The sequence below is a fragment of the Scatophagus argus genome, chromosome 23, assembly GCF_020382885.2.
Source record: "Scatophagus argus isolate fScaArg1 chromosome 23, fScaArg1.pri, whole genome shotgun sequence".
Taxonomy (NCBI): domain Eukaryota; kingdom Metazoa; phylum Chordata; class Actinopteri; family Scatophagidae; genus Scatophagus; species Scatophagus argus.
In genome coordinates this window covers 3,823,019-3,835,382 of record NC_058515.1, presented here as the reverse complement: position 1 = coordinate 3,835,382, position 12,364 = coordinate 3,823,019, and the positions used below count along the sequence as shown (strand labels likewise).

At 39.3% G+C, this 12,364-nt stretch overlaps 3 protein-coding genes across 5 annotated transcripts; 2 read left to right on the top strand and 1 right to left on the bottom strand.

Annotated features, from left to right (window-relative positions):
* Positions 1-372: 372 nt before the first annotated feature.
* Positions 373-5,227, top strand: otub1b (OTU deubiquitinase, ubiquitin aldehyde binding 1b). 2 transcript variants are annotated; one of them, XM_046380950.1, is made up of 7 exons: positions 373-489; positions 2,066-2,127; positions 2,641-2,739; positions 2,932-3,050; positions 3,382-3,466; positions 3,585-3,779; positions 4,631-5,227. In XM_046380950.1, exons 1-7 carry the CDS (start codon positions 447-449, stop codon positions 4,826-4,828), a joined length of 801 nt encoding a protein of 266 aa, XP_046236906.1. In that variant the 5' UTR covers positions 373-446; the 3' UTR covers positions 4,829-5,227. The 2 variants fall into 2 exon arrangements, with proteins under 2 accessions (XP_046236906.1, XP_046236904.1); XM_046380948.1 differs by having other exon boundaries at positions 397-488; positions 2,062-2,127.
* Positions 5,228-5,952: 725 nt separating this feature from the next.
* Positions 5,953-7,589, top strand: cskmt (citrate synthase lysine methyltransferase). Of its 2 annotated transcripts, none has more exons than XM_046380951.1 (2): positions 5,953-6,136; positions 6,850-7,589. In XM_046380951.1, exons 1-2 carry the CDS (start codon positions 6,055-6,057, stop codon positions 7,530-7,532), a joined length of 765 nt encoding a protein of 254 aa, XP_046236907.1. In that variant the 5' UTR covers positions 5,953-6,054; the 3' UTR covers positions 7,533-7,589. The 2 variants fall into 2 exon arrangements, with proteins under 2 accessions (XP_046236907.1, XP_046236908.1); XM_046380952.1 differs by having other exon boundaries at positions 6,007-6,147.
* A 1,280-nt stretch (positions 7,590-8,869) lies between these two features.
* LOC124054891 (ependymin-like) lies at positions 8,870-11,536 on the bottom strand. Its single transcript, XM_046381356.1, has 6 exons — positions 11,380-11,536; positions 11,145-11,179; positions 10,564-10,698; positions 10,291-10,483; positions 10,039-10,126; positions 8,870-9,285 (listed from the first exon to the last, which is right to left on the bottom strand). The coding sequence occupies exons 1-6, from the start codon at positions 11,471-11,473 to the stop codon at positions 9,162-9,164; spliced, it is 669 nt and encodes a 222-aa protein (XP_046237312.1). The 5' UTR covers positions 11,474-11,536; the 3' UTR covers positions 8,870-9,161.
* Positions 11,537-12,364: the final 828 nt, after the last annotated feature.

Below are 12,364 nucleotides of genomic sequence, written 5' to 3'. Positions count from 1 at the left end.
GTTAGAATTTGCAAATACACGGCAAAACTTCTGACAAAGTCAAAAACTTTTTTAGGAACGTGGTTAGATGGATGACATAGAGACAGTTGTATGAAAATATGAAAATATGAAAAAATAAACGTTCCAGGTGTATGGCAGGATCTGACTGGGAATCAGACAAAGGGTCAGTGATGATGACATGCAATGGTTCGATCACTTATTGATTATGGGTGCATGGCTTATGAATCAGCAGCTCCTGTAGTGAATAAAAACTGTTAGTTAGTTGTTATATCTGTGTACATAACTGGACTAAAATTAAGAAACTGCTGGAATATTTCTTTTTATATTGGCTTACTATATTTGTCAAAATGAATATTAGAAACGACCAGTAGGGCGCAGCAATACGCCGTTGTGGCGTCTAGTCTGTGTAATCCAAAGAAGAAGAAGAACAGATCTGGAAAGCTAAGATGGCGGAGGAGCAGCAGGAATCAACACAGGGAGAGATGGAGGGTGAGAGAAACAGTTACAGCCCTAAATATTCAACAAAGAGCGCGGCTATTCTTCTTGCAAGCGAGACCCACATTCATAGGAGTGTCCGCTCGGCTTTTCAGCCGTTGCCCTAACCATTATAAAGGTGGCTGACATGCAGCGGTGAGGAGGAGGCAGAGGCCAGAGCTTGTTGGCTAACGTTAGCTAGCTACCATTGCTACACAAAGAAAAAAAATGCTTGTTTAGTTTCTGACAGGGCTGTAGTAAGTGACAGTCCCAGAGTCTTTGACTTAAGTAAACAATGAACGTATAGGCGTAATATTAAGCCCCACTTTGCCCCCTGTGGTTGCTAAAACGGCATTATTCGTCGTGACAGAAATTTGTTTTGTTTTCGCTCAGGTCAGGCTAGCAAAGTGAGGCTGACAGACATTAGTTTGTATTAGATTGTTGCTGTTCAGAGGGGTTTTTTTAGTTTCTCGTGGTGACGGCAGATGTTGACAAGAAAATGTAACTATCTTCGTTGTCTTCGTTTTATGAAATTCTTTAACGTATTCCGCGCTGGTGATTCGTTTTTTTTTTTGTTCACTTGAGAAAATTCATTTCACCAATCAACGCCAGAACAACTTCTCTGTCGCTGTTTAATGTGAAGAAGACGAATAAATAAACAGACTGATTAACAGGATTTCTAAACGTGTTACTGAATGCACAAATCTTCTCTGACACCAGGGACGCGCTTCTGCGGGAGCGACGTCATTTCTGTACAGGTTGTTTAAACTTTATCACACCAAGTACCCCTAAATTGATACAAATTAGACAGTTGAGCCCCATTTGGTGAGCTTTTGTCGCAGGGTCCCCCATCTGATAAGGTTTTTTTTTTTTTTTTTTTTCTCCTAACAAAAACTGTATAAAAACCATGATCAAAATACACTCCGTGATTGTGGTAGTTGTCTACATATGAATGGAAATTGCTGAGGACCCGCTGGAACACCCCCAAGGACGCCTGAGATCAATTTCTCAATCACTTTGAAAAACTACAGCCAGATTTACTTGTACATGTCAAATTGTGGCTTGTTTTTAGCGGAAGTCACCAAAATTTGTTACAAGTGCGTTAGGCTCGCATATTGTCACAAATCCAGCTGGAATGTTGTGGTTGCGTGTGTGTGTGTGTGTGTGTGTGTGTGTGGGTAGGTAGCAGTTGTTTCCCTAGTAGCACAGCAGGTTGTTTTTCCCATATCCCCGGACTTAAATCAGCTGGAGGAATTTCTTTCAGCGGTACTCTTTTTTTAGTAGTGTACTTTTTTTTTTAAATCTTGCCTGTAAATCTACAGCCTTGGACTTTCAACATGCTAACACTGCTACACTTGTTGGCTATGGTGTAATGTTTTACCAACGCAATTTCCTACTAAAGGTGTAAATTTTAACTAATTTTCCATTGTGACATGTTTGACATAGAATTGCTTTAAATCAGGTACCATATATTAAAGTATTCATGTGGTGTCGTTGATCACTTACCTTGCACAAGCTAAGCCATCATAGAGGGCCTGTCTCTGTCTGTTTACTTCTGTGGTTGAATTAATCTGTCCATTTTCTTTCGCAGGAGTGAACTGCCTTGCATATGATGAGGCCATAATCGCTCAACAGGACAGAATTCAGCAGGAGGTAAGAAAACCTTTTATTTTTATTTGCAGGGGCAGTTTTCATTTCTTTAGGTAACATAATCAAAATGATATGCCATTATTCTGCATCTGAGCAACAGGACAATCAGGGTACCAGGTTTATGGAGAGTCATTTCTTATACGGTTAAAGATCCACACAAATTTGTGCACCTAACTTAGCCCCTCATATGTAATCAGCACTAAATATGATGCTCCTTTGATTTGCTTTTATTTAATTGCCAAGTTTTGTCACCCAGTAATCACTGGCATTGACCTTTACCTGTTAAGATAATCATGAAATTTGTCTGCACGCTCTGAAAATAATTACTCACTAAAATAATTCTTTTATTTAATAAACATCCAAAATTGCAGTGGAAGTGATAGTATAATGAAATGTACAGCTGCTTAGCTAATGTTGTCAGTCAAAATCACAACCCTCAAAACTCTAAGCCCACAGCGGAGTTAGGTCGCTTATGATGCATGCGCTAATTTTACTTGTTTGTGTGTGGGTGTCTAGATAGCGAACAGTAACCCTTTAGTGTCGGACAGACAGGACCTGTCGGTGCTGCAGAGGGAATATGCTGATGATGACACAGTTTATCAGCTCAAGATCAAGGTCAGTCAAACCATAACGCCTGCTCTCGGGTTACAGCAACCACATCATGATGCATTTCTTTCACAGTCCAGGCTGTCAGTTTTTCCACAGCCACAACATAAAAGTGTCTTTTGCTTATTTACTTGAATACAGTTCTTGCATTTGATTTTACTGTGTAGTGCGAGTATTTCTTTTTTTTTGGTTTCGTTGCAGGACCTATACAAAAAATACTCATACATTCGCAAGACGCGACCAGATGGGAACTGTTTCTACAGAGCCTTTGGCTTTGCACATCTCGAGTCCCTGCTGGATGACAGCAAAGAACTTCAGAAGTGAGTGTCACAGTATTTGGTGCTGTAGTAGCTCTTGGCCTCTACACTCAAGTTCAAGCTTCTGTCATCTTTTACTATTAAAGTCTCTTTTGGCATAGTTTTGTATTCTTGTGGCTGTACCCCTGGTAGCTGATTTAATATGATTATTTTTTATTGTTAATACAGATTTGTTACTTGTAGGGATCTAGCTACACATTTATGTATACAGCCATCAAATATTTATTTTGTTTCTTGTCTATTATGATAAAAATAAAATCTTTTTTTTTTGTCTGTTTGTCCTGTCTCTACTATGTGGCAGCTGTAATATTCAGTCCATTTTTTGTCTCTACAGGTTCAAAGCAGTTGCATCTAAAAGTAAACTGGACCTGGTTAACGAGGGCTTCACTGAGTTTACCATTGAAGACTTTCATAATACTGTGAGTTTCCTTCATAGGAAATAAAAAAAAAAACTACATTAATTGTTGCTCGCTACCCAACAAAAGATTTAAGTTGGACTTATCACCCTAATGATGTTAATACTGTCTTTGTTCCAAGTTCATGGACCTGATCGAACTGTGTGAGAAACAGCCAAGCCTGGAGGAGCTGCTGGCCTCTTTCAACGACCAGAACGTGTCAGACTATGTGGTCGTGTACTTGCGGCTGCTCACCTCAGGCTACCTGCAGCGAGAGCATAGCTTCTTTCAGCACTTCATAGAAGGAGGACGCTCTGTCAAGGAGTTCTGTCAGCAGGTGGGTGAACTTGCTGTTCTTTAGAAGCAAATCTAGGTCTTTTCCTCTCAAGGTAGTTTGTGGTTGATTGCTTTTAATAGAAAAGATGGTCGCCACTTTGGCGGGACTGGAGATGTGTTCGTTTTAAAGGCATTCATGTGCATCCACTTTTTCCTTTTAACATTTCCTTTTTGTTGATTCTGTTTGTTGTAATAGTACTTCTCTAAGTGATTTCAAAAACATGCTAACCCTATTACTGATACTAATACCACCCGAGAAACTGGATGATCATGAATAGTAGTGGCCAAAACATTGCAGTAGAGCTCACTAATCTTCGAATCTCAGTCATGCTAAACAGTCACGCAGAGGTGGTTATCTGCTGGATAAGGGAACCAAGGATTTCCTCATGCAGTCATGAGCTCATTCACATGAAAGAGGAGGTGTTTGTGGCATATGACCAGTCACAAACATGAACTACTGGCAGCAGAGCGGTGTATTTTATGGAAAAGAAAATAGAATCTTAGACAAATACTTGGTTAAGTTAAACACATAATTCAGACTTTCATACCTTAAAAGTAAAACAGGAACAAGACATCAGTGCTTGAAATGGTCTCTGTTGTAGGATGATATCAGTATCAGTATCAGTATATGTTGAGTAATGATTAGGTTAATTACCAGTACTTACTACTAAGTTACTTACTAAGAACTTTTTTTTGTTGCTTAAAAAGAGTACAGTCTGCCATCCTTGGGTAAATAGGGATGACAAAAATATATGGTGACGATGTTCAGATATTTAACCATTTTAAGTCCGACTGTGAAAACAAACCGACACTTAACATGGTTAACATGCTTGTTTTCTTTTTGCTTTTTAGGAGGTAGAGCCCATGTCTAAAGAAAGTGACCACATTCACATCATCGCCTTAGCCCAGGCCCTAAATGTATCCATCCTGGTGGAATACATGGATAGAGGAGAGGGAGGAACAGTCAATCACCATGTCTTCCCCGAAGGCGGCGACCCACGCATCTTCCTCCTCTATAGACCTGGCCATTACGACATCTTGTACAAATAACACTCCTGGCCACAGCTCACCTCATCCTCCTTCTGCTGTACGCTACAGCAGTGGGTTTAAAAAAAAAAAAAAAAAAAAAAAAAAATACTTCCGCAGCCACGTTGATGAAGCATACATCCGTGTATGAAATTACACTCATGTATTAGAAGAAAAAAAAAAAAAGAAGATAAAATCACATTACATGCCTCCCTTTCCCTTCTCCCCAAGTCTACCTTCAGTCATCACGAAATGGTTAATTAAAATATCTTTGGAAGAATAGAAGTGACTCCAGGCATTTAGAGTTGTACAGTTTTTTTTTTTCTTTTGTGGTTGTAAATGTTATCTACTTGCTCTCTGTTGGATTCTTTTCCTTTGTTACACTGCGTTTCATTGAGTTTTATTAAAGGGATTTACATCTTATTTCTTGTCATGTTTTTTTTTTTTTAAATTCAGGTTTAATTTAGCCCTACAGTCGTTATATTTATCGAGTGCTAAGATTTGTTTTGATTCGTTTAGAAAGTGTGCAAAATTACAATTTGTCCGAGCCCAAGGTGACATTTTTGTATAGCTCTTTTTGTCCAAAATTCAGAACACAGAAAAGCAGAGAATTGTACTATTTTATGTTGTTAAACTAAAATGATTTTCAGAATGTAAATGTTTTGCAAACTGAATAATCCACTTGTCACTTTTTGGAACACTCCCAGTTGTAAAAATTTTGCCTTTTTGCTAAGCCTGCGTCATGTAAATTCAAACCTTAATGCATTTAACAATAAATGGTCTCCCTGTTGGTCTGAAGGTTCGAAATGAATTGAACCACATAAACAATAAATATATTCAATTTTAACTATGATAAGTGTTATGGAGTCACACTACCAGGAAAGACATCCACCTAATTTTGGTAGGTTAGTTTTCACTGTTTTGTGAAAACTAAGTATTCAAGCTCGCCTTTTCAAGGTTGTCCTGAACAAAATACAACATTTAATTATACGTATAAAAACAATACATGTATGTATTAAGTATACTGTAGGCTTATATATAATACATGTACACTTTGTGTACACCTGCTGTCACGCAGGCGCACTGGAGTCATTGCTGTGTGTTCAAAGATCGTCGTCTACAACGATAGATACTGTATCGTTACCGTTTTCGTGGACGTTAGTAGTCGCTGTTGGTACCACGAAACCAGGAAAGAGTGAGAGCTCTGTGAATGGACGAGAGAGTGCAGACAAGAAAAGTCACGGGGGAAAATGTCTCCGTTTTCCAAGTCGTTGACAATGTTAGGCAGGAGGGTAGTTGCAGGCTGTGTAAGGCACCACTCCTCTTTAACAAGTACGTTTAAAATGAGAATCATCATCAAACTTTAGATCGCCATATTGACAAAAATGTTTCTGTATGGACGTTGTAACTGCAAGTAACGCTTAGCAATGTAGTCAACTAGCTAGTTAGCTTAGCTATTTTGTCTGTTTCATCCGTTGGGTATGACCAGTGACTGCATATATCAATGTGTATGACTAGCTGAATGGACAAACACATATGAACGTTGTGTACAATCGGCGTGCATTTTGTAATATTTATTTTATTTTTAGAGGCGTACCGTTAAGCAGCACTTTCGTTTGAATGTTTCAGCACACGTGGTTAACCAGTTTATTAGTTACACCTAGCTAAAATGACCACATCCTTTCTTCAGGAAGGTGTTCTGTTAATTGTACATTTGACTTTTGAAGGAGATGCTAAATAAAAATAGAAACCGCATCAGAAACTCTTGTCTCTAAAGGACACACCTCCCAATTAAGTTTCAACAAGATATGAACATTAAAACCTTCATAAGGGTATGATTTATTGCAGGACAGTTATAAGGCTGCATTATTTTTAATTATGTGTCCCTAATAAACTGGCAGGTGTGTTAAGTGTATGTTGCTTTTATTAATTCCTTTGTCAACCTGGATGATTTTCTTAAAGATTCAGCAGTGTCTTATAGGACCTAAGGAAACAGGGACACCCTGTCTTATTAGATCATCCCATCTTTCTGTGTTTCTGCTCAGGTGAACTGATTGAAAACATGGACAAGAAAGCAACCTGGGACCGCTTCTACACCGAGAGCAGCAGCAAGACAACCACCTTCAAAAACTTTGAGTGGTTCTTCAGCTTTGATGTGGTCCGAGACTTTATTATGAGCCATTTGCAGACCAAGTCCCAACCAGACACTCTTTTGCAAGTCCTTGATATAGGCTGTGGCACTTCTGCTTTAGGACCCTGTATTTACAGACACTCCACTCTCCCAGTCCGGGTCACTTGTGCGGATATTTCCCCGATTGCTGTGCGATTAATGCAGGAACACATCCAAGCCACAGCCATTCAGCCTCACAGTCTTTCTTCTCGGCTTGAGTTTGTAGAACTGGACTGCACGCAGCTCCACAAGCACTATAATCCTAGCAGTGTAGACCTTATAATTGACAAGGGCACCACTGACGCCTTGTTGAGGTCTAAGGAAGGGAAACAGAAGGCAGGTCTGATGTTGAAGCAGTGTTTGAGGGTGTTGCGGAGCTCAGGATCTCTGCTCCAGTTCTCTGATGAAGACCCTGATGCCAGGCTGTTGTGGCTGGAGACTGAGGCACAGGAACAGGGAGTGATGGCAGCCGATGTTGGGGTGCATGAAGTTGGGGAGCTAAGGGGAGTCTGTTACTACTGCTATCAAGTGACTCCCCGCCCTGTTGTAGAGAAATAACTTTCTATCTGTGGATGGTTATAGTATCAAATCTGTAAATTTTTGATGATAATCATATTAAAAACAGATGTGTTTTACTTTCTGTTCAATCATTGTTGTCTTTTTTATCTCTATAGTAGGGGCGGCACGGTGGTGCAGTGGTTGGCACTGTCGCCTCATAGCAAGAGGGTTCCAGGTTCGAATCCCGGTCTGGGCCCTTCTATGTGGAGTTTGCATGTTCTCCCTGTGTCTGCGTGGGTTTTCTCCGGGTTCTCCGGCTTCCTCCCACAATACCAAAAACATGCACATTAGGTTAATTGGCTACTCTAAATTGCCCCTAGGTGTGAGTGTGAGAGTGTGTGGTTGTTTGTCTTTGTGTGTTGGCCCTGCGATTGACTGGCGACCAGTCCAGGGTGAACCCTGCCTCTCGCCCGTAGTCAGCTGGGATAGGCTCCAGCTCCCCCGCGACCCTGACGGATAAGCGGTATAGAAAATGGATGGATCTATATAGTGTATTTTAACTCCAAGGCAAATTATCTGTGTAATACAATTACACATGTAGCCAGTTACACATACATGTGTGGCACATATACTGCAGTCTGTGTGTGTGAAGTGTGTGTGATATCATCTGCTCCACTGACACGCGAGGTGTCTCGGGACTCGGGACTGGTTGCCAGTCAGTTGCAGGGCTGACAAACAAAGACACACAACCACACACGCTAACAGTCACACCTAGGGATGTAGAGTAGCCAATTAACTTAATGTGCATGTTTTTGAGACTGTGGGAGGAAACCGGGGTGACCAAAGAAGACCCATACAGGCACAGGCAGAACATTCAAACTCCACACAGCCATTCAAACCTGTAACCCTCTTGTGACAGTGCTAACCACTACACCACTGTGCCGCCCCTGATCTACACCCATTAGCTGTAAATCGCTTTTCAGAGTTGAAAGTGGCATGCCAAAATTTGGAAGTCTTTGATTACTTGTAATCCAGTGCCATCTAGTGGTCAGCATACTGTTTCACACAGCATGCCCAGAAAACAAAATTCTCATGTCTGTGTGAAATATTTCATCACTACTCGTTGTTATTACAGTATTCACTTTCAGAGGAAAGATGGGATGGTGTGGTGGGCAGGATTGTGGACCTTCAAAATGATAAAAAAAAGACAACAAGGCAAGCAAAACAAAACAAACAAAAAAACAACACCCATCCCTGGTTATTCAGTTGAGCTGGAGGAAGAGCTGCCATCGAACTCATAAACATAAGCATGTCTGTGTATCTTTTTGCTAAAGTCAGACTTTCATCTGTAGCTGTAGTTATTTGACAAGGAAGACAACAACTTCTATGGTCCCATGCTATTTGTGTCATTTGTTTTTTATTGAGAGTCAATGAGCGGCAGAAAACTACTACTTTACTTACTTACTTGCTCTGTATTTGTAATAAATGACTTCTGGTACAAAAGACACAATAAATCTACAGAAAATTTCACTTACAAAAATGTATTGATTAATTAATTGATTGCATAATTACATCAACAGTTTGGTCACAGATGCGACTACAGCAATGAAGCCATTTGAAAAAGCAATAGCAGTGCAAATGAAGTACAAAGAATCTCACAGTAATCATCACAGTGTGCAGTGATGTGTTTTAAAACAAGCTGAAGAAGGTCACTGGATCCTCTCCTTCTGCTACCTCCAGCTGGGCATCCTTACAGAAAGGTGGAGGGATGAGGTCTTGAGGGTCCACCAGTCCAATGACATTGTTGAAAAAGCTTAAGGTGAAAAACAGAAAGAGCACAAGATGAAACCACCCATACAAAAACAATCACTGCTGTAATCCTGCTTAGATTGTGAAGGGGTGTCAAAGTGTCATAATGTGAGCCACAGTTCAGGCTCTTATGGAAATTTCTTTAAACAAGAAATAACATGTTAATTAGTAAGCTTTAGATATGGTGCTAGCTTTAGCCTTTGGACAGAGCTAGGCTAGCTGCTTATGTTACGCTAGACTAACCATCATATAACAGTGCTGACTGTTAACAGACAGATTAGAGAGTGCTATCAATCTTTTCTTCTCTTATCGAGTAATTAAAGGTTATGTCCCAAAATGTTGGACTATTCCTTTAAGATGAGCAAATGTTCTTATGTGATCTTTATATTTTTACTTTGCTTAATGATTTGGATTTTAACAAACAGTTTTGTTTTCGTGTTTTGCTTTCACGCATGTGCTTTTGTGCGAGGACATTATTTCATGTTAGTTGGACCAGCAAACAGTTTTGATTTAATGCTGCAGGAGATAAACAGATTTAACTAAAAAGTCTCTGATCATGGCACCAACACACCTAAATGAAATGTGGTCAGAACCAACGGAGTTCGCCTGCATTTGACAAGCCAAAAACATCTTTGCTGAATATCTGTAAAGTCTTATTATGTTCATTTATTTTGTAAACAAACAAGTTCCCCAAAAAGTTGACCTGTTGAGAAATCTGATTCTTCCCAGTTGTGGGTTGTCATGTGCATGCACTGACCTGGTCACCATCCATCCAGTTCTATCGGAGTGAAACAGAGTGCTGACAGGAATACATCCAAACTCAGTGACAGTGCTCACGTATTTTGCTGCAGAAAGAGAAGTGGATCATAAGTTAGGTGAAGCCACACAACCAGACAAGCAAGTTTGTGAGCACAAAGGAGGAAGAATCACAGAAAGTCATGTGCTACAGTAAGTCATGACTTCAATTTTTCTGCGCAATTTCCTCTAGTTTAGTTTGATTTTATTATACCCATTCCCTCTTTTAGCGGCAGCTCTCCTGCCCAGGTGTTGACCAGGACTCCCTGTCCTGGACCAGAAGAGCTTCCCAACACGACCTGTCCCAGCAGAGTAGAATTCTGTGGGATCTCCAGTGGGTGGAAGTCTACGCTCAGTGGCTTCTTGCAACATGTGTGGTTCCTGTAGTTAATTTTATACACAACACCCTGAGGAGACAGGATTATACAGTCATTTGTGTTCTACATGGCATCTCCTAATGTAGATATCATTGCTTTGTTGTCATCACCTGTCTGTAGAGAAGAAGTACGTCAAGATGGAAGGTCTTATTGTCATAAGATCCAAACTCCCTGAGGCGGATGCGCTTTCCAAGTGCATCATAGCTGTACTTGGCAAAAGCCAGCAGTTTCTCACTTTGGGTGGACTTGGAAAAAAAAAAAATGGAATTGAAAATGTGCTTATTGCATTACTCTAAATCAATGTTGTAAAAGGTCTTACTTGAATAAAAGTAAAGACATTGTGCTAAAATATTCTGTAAAAGTGAACGTCACCCACATGAATAGCACTTGAACTTAATGAATTAAATGTACTTTGTGAGTATCAAAAGTACAATTTCGAGCCAAATAAAACTGGCCCTGGTGCAGCATGCAGTCTGTAAAGTAACTAGTAACTAAAGTTGTCAGATAAATAAGAGGAAAATATAAAGTAGCAGAAAAAGGAAATACTAAATAAAGAACAAGTACTTTAAAATCGTACTTTGAGTATTTGAGTAAATGTACTTCCCTCCCCTAGACTTACTTTGAGGAACAATTCAGTTTGGCGAATAACAACAATAATAATAATTGCTTCAATAAAGAGATGAAAACTTACCACAGAGAATTTTCCAGTCAGCAGTGGTGGAGATGCTGTTAAAATGAAATGTTTTTTTTTGTTATACTTTATTGTAAATGGAACACTTACAGCACAACTGGCAACATAATATTTCCTCATAAATGACAAAGCAAAACCAGAGCAGCACGATTAGCATTTATTGGAGGTGACTTGCTGAGATCGGAGTGATAAAACAAACTAAAAATGAATCCAGCATCTGTGTTGTTGTACTTACTGCATCGCCGTGGTCTCTGAGCTAGGCAGCATGCTGACAGGCACACAAACAGGACAAGAGCTCTCATGGCTTCTGATGCTAGATACTCTTTCATCCGCACAAAGAGAGGCAAAGTATGAAGCTGCTGCAGAGTGCTCACTTCCTTATAAACAAGCTGGGGAGGCTCCCACTGTGCATCCACTTCCAGGTTTTCTTTGAATCCTCAGTGGCTTCTATTCTAGTCCTTGTTGCTGTCTTGTTTTATAGTAGCAAATAAAGACAAAAATCTAATTCTATATCCAAATTATGAACCCTTTGGCGTTCAGCAAAGGGAGAATTTGTCTTGAAGAATTATAACATGGCTACTCTCAATTTCCTCTTGTACAGTCAAAATAATTTCCATGCAAATAATCAATTTCCTACAGATTATGTTCATAATGTGATAACAGTCATTGTGGCCATCCAGCAGCCCTGTGAGGCTTTATCTTTAAATCATTCTTTTTCATGGAAAAGGACAGAAAAAAGGGCAGATGGTGCATATTGTTGTAATATATGAAGAACAAAGAATACAATATAATAATAATAATAATAATAATAATAATAATAATAATAATAATAATAATAATAATAATAATAATAATAATAATAATAATGCAATCATTTAGATTTTTTTGGAGCTCTGGGAAATAATGCAGGTAATGCTGATATTTTCCATCCTTTTCATACATTCATTTAAATGACCAGGTCTTATCACCTTATCAATAAGATATGATATTGTTCTCAAGGGTCGCCTTTTGTTAGACTTTGATTTTTGTTTAAGGTTTATTACTTCAGGTTTTCATATCTAAAAAGAAAATCATCACAGATCACCAGATTTCTGAAATAACATACTTATGCTGAGTGACATGTGGCTATTTGTAGTATATAGTAATATGGTGTATTTATGTACATTTTGTGAACTCAGATTCCTATAATTCTGATTTGCTCTAATATTACAGTGCTGTAT